This window comes from Sturnira hondurensis, unplaced genomic scaffold, assembly GCF_014824575.4.
Source record: "Sturnira hondurensis isolate 20B ecotype Veracruz unplaced genomic scaffold, ASM1482457v3 Scaffold0020237, whole genome shotgun sequence".
Lineage (NCBI taxonomy): Eukaryota > Metazoa > Chordata > Mammalia > Chiroptera > Phyllostomidae > Sturnira > Sturnira hondurensis.
In genome coordinates, this window is record NW_028092868.1 from 9,000,783 (window position 1) to 9,027,150 (window position 26,368).

General features: G+C 40.0%; 1 protein-coding gene across 11 annotated transcripts; it reads left to right on the forward strand.

Moving 5' to 3' along the window:
* Positions 1 to 60: 60 nt before the first annotated feature.
* Positions 61 to 26,120, forward strand: MFF (mitochondrial fission factor). 11 transcript variants are annotated; one of them, XM_037029279.1, is made up of 13 exons: positions 61 to 227; positions 2,346 to 2,398; positions 3,238 to 3,349; positions 4,074 to 4,249; positions 5,141 to 5,361; positions 6,480 to 6,649; positions 9,626 to 9,714; positions 11,345 to 11,419; positions 15,836 to 15,994; positions 19,204 to 19,236; positions 20,760 to 20,819; positions 23,754 to 23,838; positions 25,452 to 26,080. In XM_037029279.1, the coding sequence occupies exons 4-13, from the start codon at positions 4,212 to 4,214 to the stop codon at positions 25,581 to 25,583; spliced, it is 1,062 nt and encodes a 353-aa protein (XP_036885174.1). In that variant the 5' UTR covers positions 61 to 227; positions 2,346 to 2,398; positions 3,238 to 3,349; positions 4,074 to 4,211; the 3' UTR covers positions 25,584 to 26,080. The 11 variants fall into 11 exon arrangements, with proteins under 11 accessions (XP_036885174.1, XP_036885173.1, XP_036885175.1 ...); XM_037029278.1 differs by lacking the exon at positions 2,346 to 2,398; XM_037029280.1 differs by lacking the exons at positions 2,346 to 2,398; positions 19,204 to 19,236 and having other exon boundaries at positions 63 to 227.
* The last annotated feature ends 248 nt before the right edge of the window (positions 26,121 to 26,368 follow it).

Consider the following 26,368-nt stretch of genomic DNA (forward strand, 5'->3'; position numbering starts at 1 on the left):
CAGCCGCCCGCGTCACGTGACCACAAGCCTGCCTCCGCTACGGGTCCCGAAAGGGGCCAGCCCCGGCCGTTCTCGTGTCTCGGCCGGCCCTCTGCGGGCCGCTCCGGCCGGTGTTTTGCCCGGGCGCCTCGGTGCGCTCGGCCAACGGCCTCTGACAGCGCCCACCAGAGCGCCCCGGGCTCCGGCGGGCGGCGGCCCCAGCCGGTGGCCCTCCAGCGGGCCGAGGGGTGAGTACTGACGTCTTCCCTACCCGGGACCCGCAGCCTGGAGCGGAGGCCGTGACGAGCGGCGGCCCCGGCGCGTCCCTGCTGTCACCCTTGCCTGACTCCCCTGACCCCGGCTTCTCTCCTTCCACCCTGGCTTTCCGCCTTCTCGGGGCCTTGCCTCTCTCACCTTCCACCCCCAGGCCCTGCGGGGAAAGCTGTCTTGAAGACGTTTAGGGACTACCTCTACTCCCTTTCTAGTTCTCTGTCCCTTACTGTCGATCAGTTGGGACCTTTTTCGTCCAGAAAATAGTTTGAGGATAGCGAAACACTAGGGGTGTGCTGAGCTTGGCCGTTGCGCTTTGCTGGTCATCTTCCCTCTCCCGGGGGCAAGGCCCTGGCATGTATATGACCTTGAGCTAGGTACCTGCCGTCTTGAAAAGTAGTTTTTTTTTTGGTTGTTTATTTGCATTTTCTTTACTTTGTGAAGAGTACGAGTTGGAAAAGAAAGGCTTCGTTGGAAGCTGGCGCGAGGCCCAGGTTGGCCTAGCCTGGGAGCATCCTTGGTTGTCGGTGCAGATGCCCGAGATCCTCCCTGGATTGATTTCCTCCCGGCGGCGGGACACAGGAGGAGGGCTGGGCTCCGGTTCCACCGAGCCTCTGATCTTGGTCTGCGGAGTCCTCCGGCTGGGTTGGAAGGAACCCCGGCTGCGTCCTACCGCTTTAGAGCCGGGCGCCCTCTCTCCGGGAGGAGAGCCCTTCCGAAAGTGGAGGCGTTTTTTAGTTGCGGAACATAAGAAAACCTCTGGGCCCTTGTTCTTTGTTCTTCCAAATAGAATCTGTGGGACACAGGCCTCTCACCCGCGGAGAGACTTGAGCTGCAGGGTCTTAAATGTTTTGTCTCTCTAGATGAAAAAAACACTTGCATCTGTGTCAATTTCGTTAGCTAATGAGATCCCAAAGGAAAGTCCCTTAGGAGAATGGATTTGGAGAGAATTAGAACCATTTGGTTGTACTAAGTAGACTTTTCCCATTTAATTAACGGGGGGGGGGGAGGGGCACGCGGACCTGCTGTCTTTGGTTTCAAAGGGTTGGGAACTGGTTTTGCTGTTCTTTCCAAAAGGAAGTTGTGTCTAGTCCTTCCTGTCTGATAGGGCTGCCTCATTTTACGATTATGAAGTTGGACTGTTATTCTCCTCCCTTCTGCTGTTCACACTTGTTTTCTGTGGAGTCATAACCGTAATTTAAAATTCGATAGTTTATATTTTCCAAGTTTTCAGGGACTTCTTAAATTAAAATTAATTTTGGATTGCTGCACCCTACCTTTCTAATAGGTACATTCTCCGAGTATAGTTGCTTGAAGAGAACTCTTAACAGGGTGACCTAGATAAAACCCTTGAACTAGGCTCACACAATAGGTGATTTTTTAAAAAACAGACCTTTTTTGTTGTTGTTGTAATTAGAGAATTATGTAACTTTTTGCAGCACGATCAATTTGACCCAAGTTTTTTTTCTGACACTCCTAGCTGTTCTGATGTAGAAAACCAGTCAAGCTTGAATCATTGTGTCCCCAAATTGGGACACTTTCCGTGAGTGGGAGGTGACTGGCTTGACTCTAGGCGGTATATGGATGAGGGTTTTTGAAATAGTTTTTGTTATTTGTATTTAAACCATGGTTTAAGTAGTGATGTAAAATTTCCTTTTAAAGGACATTTACTTAACATTTTTAAAGTCAAGTGAACGATTAAGTGTGATTAAGAGTAAATGCACTGCGTGAATATGGATAAAACCATGAAGTTGGTAAATTACAGATATTGGGGACCACTGAGATTCTGAGATGAATTTTGTGTCCCTTGTTTTGTAATAAGATCTGTACTGGTCACCTCATAGATTCTAAGGGACAGAACTTAGGGAATTAATGCCTAAACTCGGAATGAGAAGATGTTTTATTTATTGCCAAAAAGGATTACCAAAAATGCCATAGTCTAATGAAGGAGAGGAAAATTAGATTTCAACTTATTTTACTTAAGCAGAAACCTTGTAACTAGGATAGTTCAGTGTTAAATCTTTGTAGAAAAGGTCCATTTACTTTTAAATTTAAGTACCTAAGATTGGCTTCAGGAGTAATTTGGCTTTTTCCAGGAGCTGCCTTTTCCAGGCCCACCTTTATGACCGAAGTCTCTAATACTTCAAAGGTACACGGGGACTGTCAGAGGGTGCTCAGTGCTGTAGAACAGAATGCAGAGACCCATGGGACATCCTCCGGGAAAGTTAGTAAGACGGAAATGCAGTAAATGGAATGCAGAGAATAGCACATTTCGGGGAGACAATGCTCTAGCAATTTGCATCTCCTGTTTATCATTATAAGACTTTGGTTTGTCACGTCCCAAGACTAATCCTTTTGAGATACATCTTTTCAGTGTTATTTCTCAATATAAGCTTTTACCGTGCTTTAGATCCACAGAAGTACAGGAAAAGTATCTTATCTAGAATCATGAGCAAAAATTGATAATAGCGACTGTCCATAGGGACTTTTGGGGTATATGATAGGATCTCATGGGACCCTTTATTTTCTCGGTGTGTTTATACTTTGTACCATATGTATATATTACTGGTTTAAATTAAATACTGAATGAAAGTTATGAATAAAAGTAAAGAAATATGAAATTAAATACTAAATAAAAACTTAGCCAATACATTTGTTCTTCATATATATGTATGTATGTATAGGTACACTTATATATGTATATACTAAGATTCTTTTAAACTTAGGTATTTTTCATCTACATATTGCTAAATTCAAATCAGAAATGATGACAGTCTTTTATTTACTCTCACATTAACTAATGAATGATTGTAGAGCTCTATCTGGGAGACTAAAATTGGTGGTAAGCTCTTTCATTTGCTTCTTTATTTTATGTTTTTTTAAATGTAAGGTTTCCAGATAACTGTAATCATTTGGAGGGTTTCCAGAAATGAATTACAAATACAGTATCATGTAGCTTCTCAGCTAGCACCTGTTTTTCTCCCCCAGGGACAGGAGTGGCTCTAAATCCAGGCCGTACACATTGAAGCAAGTTCCAGTATTTACCATGAAGCACAGAAGCAGATAGTGCCAAGTAGCAAGTAGTAATTGGTGCACATTTGTGAGTAAAAATTTCCTCTTTTAGCTCTCTGTTCTTAGTCTTTGAACCATCTGCATGCCAAATTCACACATTTGGGTAAAGAATGAAAAAGCAGGTTAGCAGTCATAATTAACCAGTTGTCAGGACTTAACCTCCTGAGCAACCTGTAAGAACTATCCTAAGCATCTCAGTGAGGTGAAGGTTAGGGTGTGTAATACATCTCTGAGGTGGAGTTTAAGAAATATCTGGGCTATGACTTCCAATTATACTGTCCTTCATTTTTTATTGCCCTTGACTTAGATATAATATGTTTTTCTGGAAATTTTAGTATGATTTGGTTGTCAAAGTCATTTCCTTTTAAAGAAAACACTACTTGTACGTCAGATTTTTAGGCTACTTCAAATACGTTTACTTCTTCTTTTCGTGAGTTCTTCACTTGTACTTAGTCACAAAGTGAAGAGGATTTTCCCCTTGGGAAGATAATGAGCAGTTTTATGCAAAGTGTTTTTTTCTAATCTGACTTCTCTTTTCTATATACATTAGGTTAGTTTATCCTGTTGGCAAACCATCTCTATGATGTTTGAGCTATAGAATAATTCTGTTTAGCAGGGATTTGAAAATTGATTTCTCAAGTCCCAAGCCTGTTGAAATCCAGAAATAAGTTTAAGTAGATACTTACTTTTATTCATAGTGTCTTATGAAATGAATTGTTGAAATACTGATTTTTATTCTTTCTTTTTTACAGCTGGAAAAGCAGTGTCCGTGTTGTTATGTACACCTTCAAAAAAATCAGATCTGTAGGGGATTGTTGTGTAAAGTAAACTGCACTGCAGGGTAGCAGTAATTTAGTAGCTGTTATAGACGTGTATTAACTGTATTAAACATGAGTAAGAGAAAAACAAGTGACCCACCAATAGGAAGGTCAGTGACATTTTTTTCAGTTGAGCTGGTATTGTAGGCTTGAGAGACAGTGGCCTTAAAGCTGGTTGCCTTAGGCTAACCATGCTCTTTTACATTTTTATCAGCATTTTCTATTTTTTCGGCAACTTTCTTTCTACTGCATTTCTGTGGAGCATGGATCCTTCTTTAATTTAGGTTGCGTACTGCATCCACGCCATCTTACTCCTTAAAGGCATGTCATGCTTTTAAAAAATATACATGTAAATGTGATAGTAAATACAAATTAAGAATGTGAAACTTTCCCTCAAAATGAATGTATGCATTAAGGATCTCTGAATACAATGCTATATTTGCTGTTCATTGCATCTCATCATCAGATATACATTCAGCAAGAGAAGTTTTAATTTGTATTTTGTGACTTTCAAGGTCTGCCATCTTTTTTTTTTAGCAAATTTAGAATTAATTTTATTTGCCTTATAAATCTGATTTTTATTATAAAAGTTTTTTTCTGCATGACAGCTATTTCAAATATTATTTTTGTAATATTCTCAAACAATTGATTAGGAAATTTTGATTTAAGTTTTCTTTCAGGCAGCTTTGAGTTATAAGCAGCATGCGTAGCTGTGCAGAGAGTGTGTGTGCGTGCACATTAGTGTTGTGGTTGTATAATAATTTTTTCAAATTTGATCCCAAGCACTATTCGCAAGGTGCAGTTTCACCTGATAAGTGAGAAGGCATTATGTTGAGGAAAACACTATCTTCACCTTCTATTTTTGCCTTGTATGTGTTAAGTACTCATAATTGGGAAGTCTCTCTTGCTCTTTGGACAAGGTATTGTCATCTAACTTCACAGTGTGGAGAAGACTAACACTGTAATGCTCAGCCACCTGTCTTTAATTCTTTTGCCCACAGAGTGAGTGGGGCAGCATTTCCTTCTCCCACTGCTGCCGAGATGGCGGAAATTAGTCGAATTCAATACGAAATGGAATACACTGAAGGCATTAGTCAGCGAATGAGGGTCCCGGAAAAATTAAAGGTAGCACCACCAAATGCTGACCTGGAGCAAGAATTCCAAGAAGGAGTTCCAAATGCTAGTGTGATCATGCAGGTTCCCGAGAGGATTGTAGTAGCAGGTATTTTACGTTTGCTTACTAAGTTGCCTGACGTCCCTTTTGTTTTATTTATATTTTAGGAAACCGTTTTTAAAACATTATTTAGAAAAGGAGCTGGGAAATGAAACTTACATTTTTTTTCAAAATTTTTATTCATTAGTCTGAAATTTCAAACTATTTTTTAATCAACTAACAACTGAGAGTAATATTTTCATAATTTATATACCTAAAATGTGTGTAACTTTTAAATGTACAGCTTCATGAGTTCTGACAAATGTATACCCCATGTAACCTCGAGCACTGTCCAGATATGGAACATTTTCACTGCCCCAGAAAACCCGCATGTGCCCCATCTCGTTTCATGTTCACCTGGCGACTCTGGCCAGCCACGGGCTCCTTTCTGTAGCCAGATGCTGGGTTTTCCTTTCCTGGAGGTTCACATAAGTGGAGTTACACAGTGTATACTTTTTGCTTAGAGTAAGGTTCTTTCCTATTGTTGCGTATATTTTGTCCATTCCACCTTATTACTGAGTAAAACTCCACTCTGTAGATAAACCACGGTTTGTTTATCCATTCATCTGTTGGTGGACATTTAGGTTTTTTCCTTTGGGGGGCTATTAGGTATAAAGCTGCTTTGAATATTCATGTACAGAACTTTGGGGGTGGGTTTGTTATTTTTAATTATGCTGTTACAGTTGTCCCAATTTTTACCATTTGCCTCCCTCCAGCCGTCAACCCTCACTCTGCTAGGCAATCCCCACACCTTTGTTCATGTCCGTGGGTCATGTATATAAGTTCTTTGGCTACTCCATTTCCTATACTGTACTTTACATCCCCATGGCTATTCCATGTATAGAGCTTTGTGAGGACAAGTGTTTTTATATCTCTAGGAATGAAATTGCTAGATCATATTGTAGGTTATGTTTAACTTTATAAAAAGCTGTCAAACTATTTTGGTAATTGGTTCTACTCTGTTATATTCCCGTTGGTGATATATGTGCATTTCAGTTGCTCCACATCCTTGTCAGCACACTGTATTGTCAGTTTTCAGTTTTAGCCATTCTAGTGAGTATGTAGTGGCAAATAGTACTAGCTTTTAAAAATCTCCCTTCTTTTCTTTTTATTTTTTTTACTCCCAGGTAATAATGAAGACATTCCATTTTCAAGACCAGGGGATCTTGACCTCATTCAGTCAACTTCTTTTAAACCTCTGGCACTAAAAACACCACCTCGTGTACTTACGCTAAGTGAAAGACCACTAGATTTTCTGGATTTAGAAAGACCTTCTCCAACCCCTCAAAATGATGAAGTAAGTAGAGTTTTTAACATCAGCTAAAGTTGAAATAATATTTTTTAAGAAGCAAAAGTTAGGAGCGAAGAGGCTATAAATCATGTCATTAGCAATATGTAATGGAAGCCTTCTGCGTGGACCATTGATTGCTTTAAATTCTGATTTATAGATACCTCAAGTAAGGTATTCTGCTATTACTTTTTTAATTTAAATATTACATTTCAGGGAAAAGCAGACTTTGTGGAAGTCATGAACTAGGCGCTACACCTTCAGCAATACAGAAGAAGTTGGAACATTTAGCGCAGGAGGAAATTAATGCACTGCTTTGTTACAAGCCAGCTGGCAAACAGGGCAAAGAAAGCTCTCATTTCCCTTGACACGAGCTCTTCTCCCTGCTTGCTAAAAAGTTTCTACTGGGTTCATTATTGTACTATGTAACATTGGTAGCCCTGCTGACCCAAATGTGGCAGTGTGGACTAATTGGGTATTAGTAACAAATTTCACATACTGCCTCTGCTATTGATTCAGGGCCAGTTTTGTTAAACTTCTTTCCTGTGACGATTTCTGTCACTGCAGATTTTTCATTACAGCCTCTGAAAGTCTGTGTTGTCAGAGGCTGGTGTGAGAGCATATGTGTGAGAGCATATGCGTTTCTTGATAATGAAACGCCTGTCTCTCATTTCTGACAGAATGTTTTCCAGGGAGGGTAAAGGGCCCATATGACATAGGGAGCAAAGTTTCCTAGTACTGGGGATGGTCTCTTAAATTAGAAGTTTCTGCTGAGGTAATGGAGAAAATAGACCCATGGGTGCTAGTTTGGGCCTTCTGGATACTTGCTTGGCGAAAAGCATTAAATGTGAGAGTTCACGTGGTAGAAAAAGCACTAAGATATTTGCAGAATCGTTTGTTTAAGAAACATTTTTTTAACGTTACAGTAAGATGCTACACTGTGAAGCATAGTTCTGCATAGTGATATGAGTGAGGGCAAGGCACCAGCACACACAGAATGTACAAAGTTCTTTAATAGCAAGGAGTAATGAAGGGTCTGACGATTGTCCCACACAACAGAGGGAAGATACCACAGCATGCCCCAGTGAGAGGCCCCGTCCCCAGCTCCCCGGAGTTCCCGCTGGGACCTGCAGCTGTCACAGGATTGTCTTGGAGAAAGGGTTCTGCCAGGAGGGAAGCCCTCCCTTTGATGTTCTTCTCATTTTGCTTTTCTTTTGATCTTTCTGCTCCCACTATTTTAGACACTTAGGCCTACTTTGTATGAAGAACTGTTTGGAAACAAGCCACACTCTTTTCTGAGTGATTACTCTAACCCTGAGTGGGGGGGGAAGTATACCACCAGAATTACCCTCTGCAGACTGAGAGTTTTGAGTCTCTCTGGGGTTTACTCCTGCTGAGTTACTCTGGTCTTTAGTCGAATGTGGTAAGTGCCCAGAGTGTATAATACTGGGGTGGAAAACTTAGGTTGAGGATTCGATCTGATTTTGGAGGCCTGCTTTACTACTTATTAACTGCATAACTTTGAGCAAGTTATTTGATGATTATAAGACTTAGCTCTAAAATAAAGATAAAAGTAATGCCAAGCATATGAGATTATTGTGAGAATTAAATGTTCTAAAGCATATAACACATTTAGTATGTGTTCTAATTTACATTAAAAGCACAGTGTGTATACATATTATTGTTGTGGAAGTTAAAACCTGAGCAAGAGCCAGATCCTGAGAGGCAAGAGAGGAGTTTCTGGCTTTAGTCCCAGAAAAGAAAGCAATGATGGTGGTCTGTGCCTCCACTGTGTAGAGGGTCAGGCGGCCCTCGAGAGGCAGTTGGTGGAGGAGCAAAGGAGAAAGAGGAAGGAACCAGAGTTCTAGCAGGTTTTAGAACATGGGTTGATGTGAAGGGCAAAGAAGGCCCTGTGGGCTGATGGCGCTGATGGTTCATTCAGGTGCTATTCAGTGTCAAGTGAGATCCCCGAGTCACTTACTCTGCAGGTTGCAGCCTAGGCCAGGGTGTCTCATCTGCACGTAGCACCATTGACACTTTGGTCTGGATAATTCTTTGTGGTGACAAGGGCTGTCTTTTTGTACTACAGAACATTTGGAATGTTCCTCAGCATTCTTCATGTGTATTTACTAGATGCTACCTACTGGCATCCTCCAAGTCATGAAAATCAAAGAGGTCTCTAATAGCCAAAAGGTGGAAACACCCAGGTGCTCATCAGCTGACAAATAAATGAGCAAAATGTAGTGTATCCCTGTAGTGGAATATTATCCAGCCATAATAATAAGGAATGAAGTATTCACACCTGCTACACATGGATGAACCTCGACGACATTATGCTGAGTCAGGGAAGCCGAACAGAAAAGGCCATGTGTTGTGTGGTCCCACTTAGCGGACACGTCCGAACAGGCAACCCCACAGATAGAAGCAGATTAGTGGTTGTCGGGGGGTTGGTGGAGAGGGACGTTGGAGTGACTGCTTCATCTTAGTGATCATCAGGGCCCTGAGCCAGTGGCGGCTGCGCTGTTTAGTTTGCTCTTGGACTCTGTGGGCGAGGAATTTCATCACGCGCAGCAGGGACAACTTGTTTCTATTCTGCAATGTGTGGGCCTAGAGTCGCCTGAGGCTGCAGTAATCTGAAGGTTCACTCTCCGTCTGGAACCTCAGCTAGGCCTGTCGGCTAGTACACCTCCGCATCTTCTCGTGTGGTTGCTTGGGCTTCGCACACCGTGGGGCCACCATCCCAAACATGAACGGTCCAGAGGAAAAAAGGCAGAGGCATCCTGCTTCTTACAATACATCTGCCTTTAAAAACTTGAGAATTGTTCTTAAGTAGTTAACTCTTACGTACAGTGCACATGCCTAGCAATTCCTGGTTCGGTTCTGTGTAAATTTTATGAGTAGCCTTGGATTGAGGTTCTTTTGATGCTAAGCCCCTACTAGGCTTCTAAGGCTATTTTGCATTCCCTTCTTCTTTGTGCCTAACAGGTCCGTTCAGTTGGCAGGCTAAAAAGAGAGCGCTCTATGAGTGAAAACGCTGTTCGCCAAAACGGACAGCTGGTCAGGACGGACTCCATGTGAGTACAGCCTCGAGCATTGTATCTCCTTCCTGCGTCTCTCCGCGTGTCATCTGTCCCACCTCTTACCCCCAGATACTTAGGAAGAGGGAAAAGGAGGGGAAAGTGTGTATGTGTTTTATGCCTAAGACACTGAGAAAATAATTTACTTCTCATAGTGTTTGAAACCGTTTTACATTTACATCAATTTTACATAATTGCAGTACTTTTTACTTCCTTAAAATCTGACCAATTGTGAAAAATTTTCAGTAGCATTATCTTTAATGTCTATGATAGTCTTCTCAAAGTATGATTTGTATACTTTGGGAATCCTCTATAAAGTAAATTTAAGAAAAATTGATAAACGTAAGTGCTTAGTTCTGTGCATTTTTCAAAACTGTTTATCTAGCATGTAGATTAAAAAAACAACCAAAAGGTAAACACTTGAAGAAAACATATTTATTTTCAAGTTAGCCAGCCCATGCAATTATTTTTCTAGAATATTTAAGTGTATTTACATGTGGTGAAAAAGCTGCAGAGTTGATGGCAAAAGTAGCTTCTTGATAGTCCCTGCCCCTCAGAATGCCTAAACGTAACCTAAGAGCTTTTATTATTGTCTGTTTGTAACATTTTTTAAGGCAGCGAAGATTTTAATGAACTTGTCTGTTATATAAACATAGGGCTAATTGAGATCTTCAATTATTTTGAAATTTCATACTAGTGAAATAAGAGCATGAATATAGCATCTCTTCTGTTATTTTTTTCCTCACAAAGTATATTTTATTAGTAGCTGAGTTCAGTCAAAAGAAACAGCTCTGTTATGTATAAAAACCAGCCCACTGTATGAGAGTAAGTGACTAATTCATGGATACTTTTGCAGTTACCAGTTATGCGAGTTCCTCATAACAGAAAGGATTAACAGAGTTAACTAACATTTTTTTTGTCTTTAAATTGCCTTAATGGCATTCTAGATGTTTACCAAAACTGAAAAGTTCATATTTTAATTTTCGGTACTAAAACTAACATGAATATTTAACTTTATATTTCACATTGAAATGCAGATATTACTTAACCATACTTTTTATTATGGTGGCTATATGTGTGTTACCGTGTCATGGTAAGTAAGTTATTTCACTGTCTTCTTGTTAATAGTATAATCTTGCCTTTTTGTCTCCTACCATATTGGACTTTACAACTTAAAATTAAATTCATCTGTATGGATGTACCTTTAGTTAACCTGAGGGATTTTATGTGATGAGCGTATTGTGCAGTCAAGTCAGTGTTGGTAACACAGCCAGGGAGCAACCGTTACTACAGCTGCACTTCACCTTTAATGAAGTAATGAATGATCAAACCCGTGCTGTCTTTCCTGCTTCAGTCTTTTCTTTGTAATGTGAGCTAATTAAGTGTCATTGTGAGTGAACCTTTTCCTGCCTTTGCTTTTATTCCTTGGCCTGAGTAGAAGTACTTCCTGGTGTAGGAGGAAGAGTACTGGCCTCTGTTTTCTTTTCTGTATTACTTTCAAGAGACAGTAGAATTGATTGTGGTCAGCTGTAGATGCAAAAATGAATCTGACCAGTAGAATCGTATCTTGCTTTTCCTTTGTGTTATAAAAGCTGAATATGTAAAAGAAGCATAATTATTATTTAAGGTGGCTCAGATCAGATTCTGCCCCAAGAAATAAAATTTCAAGGTTCCAGGCACCGATTTCCACACCGGAGTACACGTAAGATTTTATCTGCTCTGCTTTTCATGAGTGGGGGTTGTTTTCGTTTTACAGGCTTATGTTACATTAACATTTCACCGAATAATTGGCGTATCATACCCTACTTCTCTGACTGTTTGGCTTTTTAGTACCTCTGGTTTAGGATTTCTCAAACTGTCATCATATATTTTATTTAGACGGGGAACAGATGGGACCAACTAAGAAAGTTATGTATGATTTTGGGTATAATGGTGAAAGTAAAATGGAATAATTTACATACAAGCACCTGAAGTCTATGTAATTTTATTAATCAGTGTCACCCCAATAAATTTTTAAAAATTTATTGGGGTGACACTGATAAAGACCAATACCCTTTTTCATTTTTCTAATTTTGCTTTGGTTGAAATATTCTCTACAGATTCAACTTTAATCAAGTATAGTGATCCCAATGTTTTTTAAAGTTTTAGCGCACTATCTTGCTTTATTGTGACTCAGAAGGAGAATGGAGTATATGTGCAATTTGTCCCGTGAAGTGTTTTTTTTTAATGTCATAGATTAAAATTATGTTTGGAAGAATGTTTTCAGACTGTGAAGCCCATGGAGAAGGGGAACATAAGCGGTCAGTAGAAGAATTCAAAAGCTGACGTAGTTCTGAAGCAGCAAAAGCCACTCTGACGCCCAGTGATTGTTCTCTCGTTCTCCTTCTCTTATTCTGCTTCTAGGGACTGGAAATTGCCTTAGATAGTGGCAACAAACTGAAGTTTTCTTTATGTTTCCAATTTCACGAGAAGTGTGTTCCCGTGCAAGTGCTTTCTCTCCTTTTTCACTATTGTACCTTTACTCTTTTTTTGGAGGAGGCTGGTGCCTCAGTGAGTAACCCTCCCAGTTTGAGAAACATTATCCTCTGAAAATGTGGGGAAGGGGGTACTTGTGTTTGGACGTCCCTTCTAATAATGACACAGCAGTGCCAAGTCAGTTTGAGTTTGACGTTGGCTAGTGTTCATGTGCTTAACTCTGATGTCATAAACTTTTCTGTGAGCATGAGACGGAGCTGCTACTAATGAAATAACATGGAAAATGTTGGTGCTTTCTTCCAATGTTCCTAATCTTTTACAAAAGAAAGAACTTTGAAATTTTTGACGTTTTATAGCATGACTAGGATCAATTTATCATCCAAGTGCATTTTTATTAAATTACTAATACAACATTTTCTAAATAATCTCACCACCTTTGCAGTATGTTTGCTTTTTTATTTTTTATAGTAGCTCATTTGTCAAAACAAAACAGAAGTAAAACCCCAGCAGTCTCTCCGTTTTGGCTGGGCGGATGGGGAGGAGCCCAGCTCTGGCAGCACCTGCTCACCGTCTCCCTTCCCTGTGGTCATTCCAGCAGCGGGCATTCCAGTAGCGTCAGACTGAACGCTAAAATGGAGCCTGTTCCTTTTGTTCTGAAATTTGTTTATTTGTTTTTTGGAATTTTTAAAAAAGATTTTATGTATTTATTTTTAGAGAGAAGGAAAGGAAGGAGAGAAACATCAATGTGTGGTTGCTTCTCACATGCCCCCTACTGGGGATCTGGCCCACACCCAGGCATGTGCCCCGACTGGGAATCGAACTGGTGACCCTTTGATTCCCAGCCCATGCTCAATCCACTGAGCTACACCAGCCAGGGCTGAAATTTGTTTATTTGTAAAAAAGACCCACAAGGCTGCTTCAAGTTTTTAAAATATTGCTAAAGTATTTATTGTTTCTAATGAGGGTAATTTTAGCCATTGCAAGATTTAACCATTTAATTCATCTAGAGATGAAAATATATGTTAATAATCAAGAGCATTTAATCTATACATATACTGTCTAAAGTGGTCAGCATTTAAAAAAAATTCTATTATGAAAAGAAAATTCTATTATGTATTTGCTGTTGATGAAGGATTGCCTCATAAATTAATAAAAATGTTTATTTCTTACTAATCTTTGAAAATTTAGTTTCTTTTGATAAACCATCAGAAAGCCAAATATGTTTTTTATGTTAGTCTTTGATGAAATATCTTCACTAGTACTAATAGACTTAATTTTATCTTTTTCTACATAATTTTTAAGTTATGTAGAAAGTTGAGAATCATGTAAGCTTTTTAATTTCCATTATTACCATTTTTAATTTCATAAGATCATTGAATCTTAGAATTGGAAGAGATCATATAGACTGTTTTAGAATTACACCTTCTGTGCATTTTATCTTAATTCTTTGCAGTTAATCTTAAAATAGTTTATGCTTGACTACTGTATAAATACACCTAATGTTCTGTGTATGGACAGGAAATACTTCCGCTTTTTAGAACTTAAGCAATTCTTTTTGATTTTTCTCACAAAATGATTTCTCTCAAATAACCCTTCTTTTCTCTTAACTTTTAGTGGACAAAAAGCTATCAAACCAAACTTTTATCATGGATTTGGATTAAGTTTATCTACATTACTGCTATAAGATTTTTCTAAATACTGATTATTATGGACGTTAATGTAGTAGTATGTAGCTAATTATTTCACTAATATAGAATAACATTCATAAGTGTTCAATTTAAGGGCCAAAATACAAAGACAAAATCTTTAATTATATCAATACACATTGCACTGCTCAGTCTTTTACAAATTGCTCAGGTGAATGCGGCCAGGTGTGCTGGGAGCTCTGCCGGGAAGTGCGGGTGCATTGTGCACGTGGCATGGAACTGGCTTTTTCTACTCCAGCCTCTGTGACACTTTTCTAACATGAATTCAGTCTGGTTTCTCACAAAGAGCAAGAGCTTCAGGCTTCCCTGTGCTGCCTAAAGAGAATCCTGAGTGAAAGACTGGTACCTACCTAAACTTTGTGTCTAGGTGGACCAGTTTTTCACACTTCTTGGATGCTGAATGTGGGTTTCGCCAGTGCAGTGGGTTGGTTGGTAAGTTGGCTATGTACATCCCAGGGCCTTTCTGGTCTCTAGGCAGATGCTTAGGGCATCTAAACAGGAGCCTGCATCTGAAAACTTGCATGTCTTTCGACACCATTAGGCCTTCTTCCTGTGTTGAAATGAGCCCTGACCTTGATCTCTCAATGTGCTGAGATTTGGTGTAGAGCTTTCTCTTCTAAGTAGTCTTTGGAAAACATGGTTTTCAGGTGTATTCTACTTTGTGCTTTGGATCTTTAAGACATTCAAAGTTAATCACAAAATTGTGAGAAGATTTTTTAAATTTTCTAGGACTCTGGGAATAATACCAGGTGACAGCTGTCCTTTCAAAACTTACCCATTTATTTTGTGGTTTCCAAACAAATACACATTAAGTTAGAAAAAAAGATCGTACAAGTCAAAATAAAAGATTTTCTCATTTTACTTTTTCACTGTCTTCTCCATTTTCTTTCTTTTTACTTTCTTTTTCTTTCTTTTTTTGATGTAATGCACAAGGATGAGGTTTAGTCCGAGGTTTAGCCCTGGCATTGAGAAGGTGTTGGGCCCATGTCTCAGGGTCCCAGTCCTTTTATACCAAAACCTCTTACTGGAGCAAACCAGGTGCCAAGGCCACGTGCCAGTTAAAGACCTCACGTGGCTGATCATGCTCTGACATTAAACAAGTCTCTGGAAATACTGACGCCAGCCTCACGAGTTGGGGTTAGAACTGCAAAACTGCTCCATTCACATGTGTTCAGTTTTTAGGAAGCACTGGCAACGGAGCCCAAGAAATTGTGACTTAGCTCACGCAGGAAAGAATGTAAAATTGCTGTCACTGAGAAGCCCAGGAATGGTTGTTTAATGTCTGTCTGGATAATTTCAGAAGGATCCTTGCCTTTTCTGTATTCACAGGATTGGGAGTAGTTCTATGTTTAGCCAGAGATCATATGCTTTAATATAATTGAAAAACTAAAGTACTTTTGTTACAGCTTTCTGAAACTTGAATTCATCTTTAAATTTACTTGTAAACTCAGCTTGTTTTATGGTCTTTGTGAAATATTTGAAATGGTATTGTTGCAGGATCACTCTCAATCACGTGTTTAAACTCTCTAAGAGTTTTCTTACGAAGTTGCAGGGCAGCGTTGTTTGTTAGTGGTTTGGTCTGCTGCATTGAAATACACGCCCCAAATAAAGAACGCTCCTTCCCCAGAGCCAGGAGATGAACACGCTCACTGCTATAGTTGCCTTATTCTCCAGGATTGTTCTTTCATCCATGTTTTTGCTTTGATGTTTAAGGCAACACAGTTACAGGTGCTGCATTGTAGTTGGTCTTTTAAAACAATTTGATGTATTAACTTATTTGATTTGACTGTTTTCTTAGAGGAAAGTGAGGGGTGGGAGAAGGGGTAAGAAAATGTAGAAAATTTTAAAAATATAACTGGGAAAACTCAGCTAAACTTTTATAAAAATCTGACTTGAGTGTTTTTTTTTTTCTTCATTTGCTGTGCTTGTGTAAACAGTGTGACGCCATCGCCACAACAGGCTCGGGTCTGTCCTCCCCGTATGTTCCCTGAAGACGGAGCTAACCTCTCCTCCGCCCGCGGCATTCTGTCGCTTATCCAGTCTTCTACTCGTAGGGCTTACCAGCAGATCTTGGATGTGCTGGACGAAAACCGCAGGTGACTGGCCATCGGAGACTCTTGCCGGCTTTACTGAATATTTTTTGGCGTTTTTAGTGGACTGTGGTGTCTTCCTTTTGTGTTTGCTCCTTTGTCTCTTTCTAAAATGCAGTGGTTTAAAACAGTTTGCTTTGCTTTCTTTTAATTTGAAATTGTTGTCCAAAATTCACATTTCACCAGATTCTGTTAGCTTTTCTTCAACCAGGGAGAATATTTAGTTAATAACTATACACAGGAAGTGTGATGATTTTTCCAGAGGATTTGTTGACCTGATCTAAGAACATGGTTCCATTTTGGCATCTCCCAGGGATACCGTGGGGTTGAGTGTAGGACGCTGAGCTGAAGCTCACCAGTTTTCTTCACTAAGTCTTTTGGTATTAACGTGGTTGGATTAGTGAAGCTGATTTGAGAGTCTGATGTCAGTGTACCCACCAGGACATTTTTTTGAGATTCCTCCAGCTGGGTTTTTAGGCCTGGATTGAAAATGCTGGGTGCTATTGTCTTTTTGAAAATCTTGGTTTTCAGTATTGATAACATCTCACTTTTGTACATCGGGTAAAATCACTAGTAGTATAAAATTTTTGCTGTTATTTTCATCCATGATTCATTACTACATAGTGTTTTTTAAAAGATGAAATTTGGGAAGCTCTTTGGCAGAGTGTGAGAAAGGTACATTCAGCTGCACCCCAATCCTCCCATTTTACCTGGTGATTCTGTGGGTAGTGCTCGGCTTTCCGTGGTCACTTTAGCAGACTGCTGGTTGTTGAATTTGAAGAATGCCCAGTAGGTTCAGCTGGCTCTTCCAGTCAACCTTACTTCTGCCCTTGGGAACCGACACGTCTGCAGCGTGCTCTGGACAGACTTTCCGGGGAGTGCTCCGAGCCTCACACGAGCCCCCGTGTTCCCCTGTTTCGTAAGGAAATTGTCGGTCCTGCTCAATGGGTGTTTCAGAGCCCTCCCAGGGTTCGTCTAGTGGAACGCATTTGGGCCCAGGGACCGAAGCTGCACCGAAAAGACCTGAAGACAGAAAGTTTGTGTCAGGGGGGACGCTTGACACACACACACACACACACACACACACACAGCCATCCTCTTCCCCCAGGGTTTCAGGTGCCTTTTATGCTCTTTGAAGCTTCAGGGGCCACCTTAGAATATTCGGAGCCTGTAAGAAGCAGCATGCTTTAGAAGAAAAAGCATGACTACAGGGGGTCAGTCAGATTCAGTCTTGACCGACCCCCTGAGAATCTAGCTGTGTGAATGGCTTAGCTTCTCTGAGCCTTGTTTTTCTCACCTATTTAAAAAAAAGAAGGGTAAAATATACCCAGTTTTCTGTATTCTTGTGAGGAATCTTCCCCCCGACCATCACCATCATCACTTTTATTTAAGACGTAGCGGTAATGACCTCCAGTTCTTTACTGTGTGGTGGGAGAGCCTTCAAAGATGCTGAATGTGAAGTACCTGGCATTTAAGAACTAATACTTCCAAAGGCCTGTGTTCTCCTTTGTCCTTAAAATAAATTCATTCTTCACCAGGTATCCTATTTAACTTTTTAATTACAATAGGTCCTTCGAAGAGACCACATTGTTAGATCAGATTATAGCATATCAAGTGCTATTATGGTGAAAATATCTGAATGAAAAGGTATTTATAAATCTTATATCAATTAAATAATAATTAGATGTCGAAGCCCCAGTATGTTAAAATTATGAAAAACTATTTTGAGCCCAAAGTGAAGTTTTATGTTGTGTTTTAATTGTAATGAATTGATAACTTTAAAATCCCTTTTCTGGGAATTATATTTTCTTAAATGAGATTTTTAAAATTTATAAAGTAGTCATATTAGTAATTCTTTGCTCCTGGTTCCACACCGTTGTTGTTACCTGGAGCCTGGAGAGTTAGGTTCCTATTTGTGCAACTGGACGGTTTCATTATTGAAGGGTTGTAGTTTTTAATCGCCGCATTTCAGTTTCTTATGAACTAAGTGCTGGACAAGATTTCATCAGAATCGTGAGTGCTCAGTTGGGGTTCATATTTACTGCAAGAACTGTCTGGCATGATTTCTCAGATGCAAGAACTAGGAATGTGAAATTTGGATAATGGTTTACTTGCATGATTATAAAATAATACTGCTTATAAACTTTTAAGTGCTTTTATGTTTCTCGTTCTGTGTATCTGTTTCTTTTCTGTTTGATTACTCGGGGCTGTTACAGCGGTGGATTGTCTTCCATCTTACGCCATCTCATTAGTTAAACTAAGCTGGGACTGTTTGTCAGGGGGGGGGGAGGGAGGAAAAAAGACGACTTTATGATCATTAAATAATGCAGACTCTCGGTTGCTTGACAGAAGAACTATTTGTAGTTTACACTGAGGGGACATTGTTGAAAGGTTTATTTATGCATTATATGTTCATTTTCCTGTGAGAACTTGTGATCTAAAACTAAGCTCAACATGAAGAGAGAATTAAATCTAACACATTAGAAAAGTTTATTTATCAAAACACCTGGAACAAGCACTAGGTGTGCTCTTTGGATTTAAATGCTAGTATACTTTAATCCCTGGCTGGGCAGGAGATGCCCGCGTCCTCTGACGTGAGCCAGAGCGCCACGTCTCATGCGCCGTGCACGGTGTGCACAGTTTCAAAAGGCATTTACAGGGTAAGGGCACTGTTTAAACATTGCCATATTAGTCATGCTTAAGACTTAATTTTGAAGGGCCTTGATTACTTCTCTAGTTTTTCTTTAGCGAATTCTACAAGCTTTAAGTGTATATAGAATAAACCAATATGTAAATAATTTTATTTTTTTGCAAGTGTCTGCATAAATATATTACTTGGAAAGCCTAGAATGTGGAGTTATAGTTGAAACAGTGTTGTTATTTATAATTTGTCTTTTTTCAAAATGTGTGTAATTGCTGGTTCCCTAATTAAAATGCTTATTTACTGTAGCAGTTTCCATTTTTTAAACAAAGAAACACTATATTAAGTCAGATTATTTACTGAAGAATGTCAATACACAAGTTAATACTGGAATTTATAGAGCCTTGGATCTCATTCCTTTTTGCCACTAATTACAAAACATGTTGTTCAACATATTTATCAAACTTAAAAAAAGACTTTTTAATGAATGTATTAAATTATACTTAGGGTGGAAAGTGGTACTATGCCAACTGCCTGTCTAATTTACTTTTATATTATGTGTGTCAATTGCCAGTGTAAGAAGACAAAACGAAATGCGTTGTGAAAGGTAACTGCATTATCTTCTGGCTGTGCACCATGAAAGGGAACCTCTGTGGTGGAACATGCTGTGTAGGGCAGATCCAGTTGAGCCTGTCAGTGCGCGTGTCCTGAAACAGCCTTAGGTGGCGCGCCGTGCGGCTTTACGAAACGTTCTCACGTTCCTGTAGGGGTGGCTAAGTCAAGTCTCCCTATTACTACAGAGTGAATGTACCAGCAGGACGGGATGCGTTTAAAAACTGTCTCAATGTGTGGTTTCTCACTGTTCTTCAGCGAACAAACTACAGTTCTAACAGACCCACCCCCGAAGCCTTTGAATCTCTTACCCTCTGGGCTCCAAAAATTTGTTTAAGCACCAGCAGTGCCTTTAGAAAACATTCAAGCTGAATGCTAAAATTTTCTTTAATAAAGTGGATTGAGAAAATAGTGATTTGTGATATAGCCAAAATTCTACAGCTGTGTGAGCTTACAAAAAAAGTAACAACCAGTGCATCTGGTATTAAATGATTACTATAATTTAGAATTGCCTCGGTACTTCCATTCATGCCAACCCTGATCGGCACTTAGAGAATGAGACATTCAAAGTACAGTGTAGGGGTTCCTAAAACCCTTATGTGCATCCTACACACCAGCCTTCTTTCTCTGTTTAGTGAATATTGCTGATTACTTTTGGGGGAGTTGACCAGTGACCTTACGGAGCTTTTGTTTTCTGACTTTAAAAAATAAGATGTATTGGAAAGGTCATTGCTTACCTAGGCAAGGAGCGAACTGTTTTCCAGAAGCACAGTCTGTGCTGGAACTCAGTGGGCGTCCCCACAGAGCTTCCCGGTGCACCTCAGCCTCCAAGCCCATCAGCCCTGCGTGCCGCTCCTGGTTGTCTCTTGAGCTCAGACTCCACGTCGGCACCTCTGTAATGTGCTGTCGTGTGTCCGTCAAAACGTGTCCCCTGGTCTCCTCGGCTCCAGACCCGAGACTTGCAGCTTTGCTCTGGAGAACTCAGGGTTGATGAGACACAGCCACATTAAAGTCGGAGGCACTGGTCAAAATTAATGAAGGGGGAAGGAAGCAATTGTGGGAAAGAGGAGCTGGGTGAAGTTTTCATCTTTGAGGTGGGATGCTGACATCACATGAGCAACCATGATCACGCAGGTGCTACTAACTGGTCCCTGACCCGCTTCTGAAGTCGGTGGGGTGTGTTTTCCCACCAGGAGAGGGAAATGGCACCTTTTATGTAGAGTTGTCCTCTATCTGGGATTTCATAAATTAAAATGTAAGCACACAAAATAGTATCTTATGTTGGTGCTACTCTGTTACACAGCTAGAGATTTACTTTCTTTTTAACTCGTTGAAAATAGGAAATTTATGAAAATCTTAAAATGGAGGACACGTGAGACAAAGATGTTCAAAGTATTTGTAACATATTATATTGAAACATACAATATAACTGTTTGACACTTGTCTTGTTTTCCTTTTATTTCATTACTCCTCTGTTTCCTGATTCTGTCCTGTGCCTTCTGCAAAAACCTGCCCTAGACCTGTGTTGCGTGGTGGGTCTGCCGCCGCCACTTCTAATCCGCATCATGACAACGTCAGGTAACTTTCGAGACTTTGTAACGCCCAGGGTGAATAGTGGACTGGATTTGTGTTTTGCAGGCTGTAGTGCATGTAGTAGCCACGCCTTTGTGTTACAGCTTGAACTCCTACAGCTTTTCTCTGAGGACAGTGAGCCGTCACTCGTGACATTTGAGGGAAACGCTTAACAATTATGACGTAGTTTCATGTACCCTAGATATTTTATTTAAATACAGTTCCAGCGGCAAGGCATCATCTTAAATTGGGGGGAATGAGCATTGACCATTTGGAGAAATTTAACATTCATAAAGGGAGTTTAGTTTTAAGACTTTCTGTCATCCATTGATTTCAAATTTTATTTTCGCCCCTTTCACACCCCAAATCTGAGGAATTATTTCCTCTGTCAGCACAAGGACAGGTAGAATGGCACGTACAAACACTTAAGATTCTCACAGGCTGAAACCTTCATTTCCCATCTTCTATGGGGAAAAACTGGTTTAGTGTGCACAGATACCTTTACTATAATTTTTTCAGAGTTAATTTTGCTTAAGCACAAATGTGTTATTGATGGCAGTAGGTTTAAAACTGGCGGCCTTGTTTCTGTGGTCAGAGAAGCTGCATGTTCATTTTTAGGCAATGGGAGAGGGAAACATCAGTTTCTCGCTGCAGTCTGTTCAGGTGAGAGAAAGCCAAGCATGCCCTTGGCCTTGGTGGTCCCCTGCCACCCTGCTGGCTTGTCTCTGTTGCACGTTAACTTCGCCCACGGTCAGTTTTCCCGTGTGTACGTACCCTTAGGTTGTGGTCCTTTTGTCTGTTTTCAGCCGGTGACCACACTTAGCATTTCCTACAGAGTTTTTAGTTCCAGTAAATACAGATTTTAGTTTAAAGCACACGGTAATGTTTTCTTTCTGTGTGAAGTTGAATTAGATAGAGTGTTTTTGCCATATCCTTAGATTTGTTTACAAATGAAGGTTTCCTTTACAGATATTGAAAACCTTCGTTAATTCAGGATTTAAATTGTGAGTGATCCCTTTCAGCTGTTCTTCATTCTCTGTTCAGTCCAGGTCCTTTGACCTTTGAAGCAGTTGCTTCTATTGCTTGATTTTTTTCCCAATTATTTATCTCATGTGTGACCTCACAAAAATAGAAAAGTTTTGTTTTGAGCCTAAGATGTAGAGAAGAGGCATCTTCAACCCTTATTTAATCTACCAGTTTAATTCTGTCATGATGTTCAAAGGGATAATTAGTTCAAATGTTGGTAAGCCCATAGCTCTAGCATCTACTAATTTAATAGCTTATTTCTCGGATTGCTGCAGTTACTCCCAGTATTGCAGGGTGTTTATTCTGTTCCCGTGAAGAAAGGGGCCGTTAATGAGAAAGCAAGTTAATGCAGCTGTCCAAGGCACATCTCGAGATGATCCCAGATTAGCTAGCTTTTCTAGTTAACAGACCAGTTACTGAAGTTTCGACCTATCTCGTTATAATCTGTTCAGAGTGATGAAACTGCCTGATTAAAGTGTTTTTGGATTATTTTCAATTGTATTTGAAACAAAGGGTTTTATGACTGTGCTTGTCTTTAACATGCCTGGATGGAAAACAATTCTCTTCATACCCCTTTGTGTGGTAATGTGCTTTTCATAATGGGAACTTGCTTGAAGTATTAGACTACATGATCTATGTGCCAACTTTGCATATTGCATAGGAGTAACTTTTAAATTCAGTTTATTTATTTTCTGGTCATTCAGAACATTTTACTGAAATAACTGTGCAGGATTGAAATAGGATATAAATGTGAGGTGAATTGTATGATATGTTAATTATTTCTCATTAAAGCTGTTAATTAAAAATGTATTTAAAAGTGGAAATCCAGGCAAAGAGAAAGAGTAGTATTTGTGTATATTTGTTTCTTGGGAGTTTATTGTCATTCATTTAAAAGTCAGTGCCCTGGGGGGTGGGATGGGATGGGAGTAATAGACTGAAAACTGTACTTGAAAAATAATTAAATAAAAAAATTGAAAAAAAGTAAAAATAAAAAATAAAAGTCAGTGCCCTTTTAGAAATAACTGCATTTGAACAAGAAGTACTTTATAAAAATATTTTATTTATTTTTAGAGAGAGGGGAAGGAAGGGAGAAAGAGAGGGAGACATCGCTGTGTGTGTGATCGCCTCTTGCGCGCCCCCTACTGGGAACCTGGCCTGCAGCTCAGACAAGTGCCCTGACTGGGAATCCAACCAGTGACCTTTAGGTTCCCAGTCTGGCCCTCAATCCACTGAGCCACACCAGTCGGGGCAAAAAGTACCTTTTAGTGTGCTTTCTCTGGAATTAGTCATAGTGGTTTTCCAGTATTATTGTCTTACACATAGCTGCTTAAGAGTTGATTATTGAGCCAATTTGGGATCTGAAAGTACTGGCAGGGTGTACTCAGGTGATTTTACAGTAGAGAGTAACTGGGAATAAGAAGTAAAGAGTAGAAATGGGAAGAAAAGAGACAACGAGAAGAAGAGGAGAAGTTAGAAAATGACCCGTCTGATTCTTTAGCTAGAGTCAGTGTCCCCGCCTGTGAGTCTCAGCAGGGACTCTGCTATGACCACACGTGGACGCAGGTGTGTGTTGGAGAGCCATGCATCACTATACCCCAGAGCCGTAGCTCCCAGACCTTTTCAGCCAGGGATGCTTCGTAACGATGCCAGCCCCTCTGAGTGGGAAAGTGTCTCCTTACGTGTATCTTTGGTCAGGGTTTCTTCTTCTTGTCAAAGCTCCAGGGCACTGACAATACTGAAGGTAGTTACTTTAGGTTGTTTTCTTTCCTTTATTAGTAACCACTCAGATTGTAAAATATGTTAGGAGTTCATACTACTGAATTCCATCCAGTCTTTGAAAAGTTCTGTGAGCACTTGCCAGATATCCTTAGTCCTGTTCCAGTACTAACTTTTATTTTTATTTCTGTCTGCTAGGTATGGCATTTCGAACATAGACGCAGTGGCTGAGGGGACTGCAGACGACATGACCGTTGTAGACGCGGTGTCACTAAGACGACAGGTATGTGCCAATAGGATATACTGCAAAGGGATGTTCTTGCAATGTTTAAAGGGACAGTTCTGACATTCGTCACTTCTCGCCTGTGGAAGTCATGCATTAAAATGTTTTGTTGTCTGTAAAACTGTTCATTAAACCATAATTGATTTTCCCATTTTAATTAAAGATGTGTTAAGCCACCATTTACATGTTTTGGTGAGCATAAAACAGTATTAACAGAATGGACTGGTGTTGTTCTGGCAGATAACAAAGAATCTTACATTTTAGCAAACCATCAAAGCCATAAAATTAAGAACTTTGTTTTGGAAACTTCTCAGTTTCCAAGCAGGTCTTTGTGTAGCAGTTTCTTTTTCTGTGGTAAGTGCTCCTTAAAGCTGCGGTGCATATGTATGTTTATATATACCCCCAGACTTAGGATCATACAAGACACACATGTGGGGACGGTATATTCCATGTTCTACTTGTGTTTGTGCCAGGCAGATGTGGAGGGGAAATGAATGAAAGTAAAGTAGTTCTAAGATTAGGAAGCTAAATATTTTAGCATGAGAATAAGTCAGAGTATCATTTTAAAGATTGAATACAATACAAGGGTAATAAGAAGCAAATAGTGTTTTTCAGTTTGAGTCTCATTTATTGAAACATAAATGGAAGCTATGTCCTAAATTCTTATGCATTTTCATGTATTTATTTATACTTTGCCTATTGAAGGAGGTGGTTCCTTTGAGCTTTATCGTTGAATTCACAGTTACACCAACAACTTTGCTTTCTGAAGGTGTAATTTGAGTTTGTGTTTCCACAGCATTCATTTCCCCCTTAGCTCGGTGGGTGAACTAGTAGAGGGCAGGCAGAGACATAGTCTTTATAAATAAATAAGTCACGCACATGCTGTGAAACTTTCAAAGGACTGGAAAGCCAGTTGGGAAACTGGGTTTCTAAGATAAGGAACAACAATGGCATCTTAAGAAGATTCTACAGAATTTATATTTGTGACTTAGCAGCAGGGGAAGCTGCTACTTCTGCAGGTCTCTCTGCTCTGTTGCCAGTTTGGGAACCCAACAGTCTGGGGTCCACTTAGTGATGAGCAACTCATGGGTGACCAGCTTCGGGATACAGACTTAAGCTAACCCTGTCGGGTGGTGAATCAGGGCGGGGGGGCCACTGAAGCAGGTTCATTTTGGGGGTCCTCTCAGTAAATCAGAGAGGTGGACAGGGAAGGACATTAAAGCAGGATGAAGATGAACAAATGAGGCTGAGTGACAGAAACTCATAGAAGGGCGGGGGTCCCTCATCCTTCCCACCGCAGTGAGCCTGCCCAAATGTGTGCTTGGGCTTTTCCACCAGACCAGCCATGTGCAGTGGTTAACCCACCTCACTAGGCAGGGGAGGGAGCAAAGTGTGCCCTTTCCAACTCAGAAACTTGGAGAAGGGAAAGGGAGAGGAGTGTGTAAGCAAGTTTAAGCTGTTGTAGGTAACTTTACTATATACAGTTTTGTTTCTTTTGCTCCAAATGAAGTTTTCCATGTCACTAATAATTATTTTGACAAAATATACTACTTTATAAGAATCGGATTACTCTGTTAAAGCTTCAGTTATCTTGTTTTTCGTTTTTCACTTAGATAATCAAACTAAATCGCCGCCTACAACTTCTGGAAGAGGAAAACAAGGAACGTGCTAAAAGAGAAATGGTCATGTATTCGATCACTGTAGCGTTCTGGCTGCTCAATAGCTGGCTCTGGTTTCGCCGCTAGGGGCAACCTCCGCTCTCAAAAAACATTGTCTCAGCAGCTGGAAATATAAAGAATTTGCAAGCTTCTTTGTTTCTGTGTTTGCGTTGTATGCCATTTTACAGTCCATGTCCTGAAATGGTACTTCTTCCAGAAAGGAGGGGGAAGACTCATACTAGCAGAAGTAAAGGGCCATCCTGCCACGTAGCTGCATCCCTTCGAACCAGTCCTGCAGTGACACCTGCCCAGACTTCTCCCTCTGCGTGTTTTGTAAATAGGCTCTAACTTGTTTTTTAAAGGGGATTGATTTTTTGCCTCATCAGTCTGCACAAGTAATTCTCTTAGTGGAAGAGGGGTAGAGAATGGATGTAGAAAAGTATTTGTACAGAGAAAGATATTCTGTCCTGGTTCTCAATCACTGTTAAACAGCTGTGTCAACAGACGTGCTTGCATCCACATTGCAGCGTTAACACTTCTAAGTCATGGTCTGGAATCAGAATTAATAAAGTCTAGCCACCTCATGTTTCATGGTCACCTTTATTAAAATTATTCCTGACATTTTCAGCAGTTTATCTCATATGTGTGTAAAATGTGCATTCTTGTTTTTATTTTAGTTTTTTCAGGTGGTTTTCTATAAAGTACATTTTTACTAAGTTCATGTGTGAATGATTTAAAAAGCTACAGAATAAGGTACAATTGTAGTGTATTTAATAAACATTCAACCAAAGCAGTGTTTCTTTATTGAAAGATTTTGTTTCACCATAGTGCGCTCTGAGCTCTATCCCATGTTATTTGCTTATGTGGCCCTG

Excerpts from the sequence above, each read along its gene's own strand:
- MFF (XM_037029279.1), top strand. The coding sequence starts at position 4,212 with ATGAGTAAGAGAAAAACAAGTGACCCACCAATAGGAAG. Across the intron at positions 11,420-15,835 it reads ATTTCCACACCGGAGTACAC|TGTGACGCCATCGCCACAAC; the intron begins GTAAGATTTTAT and ends TTGTGTAAACAG. Across the intron at positions 15,995-19,203 it reads GTGCTGGACGAAAACCGCAG|TGTAAGAAGACAAAACGAAA; the intron begins GTGACTGGCCAT and ends GTCAATTGCCAG.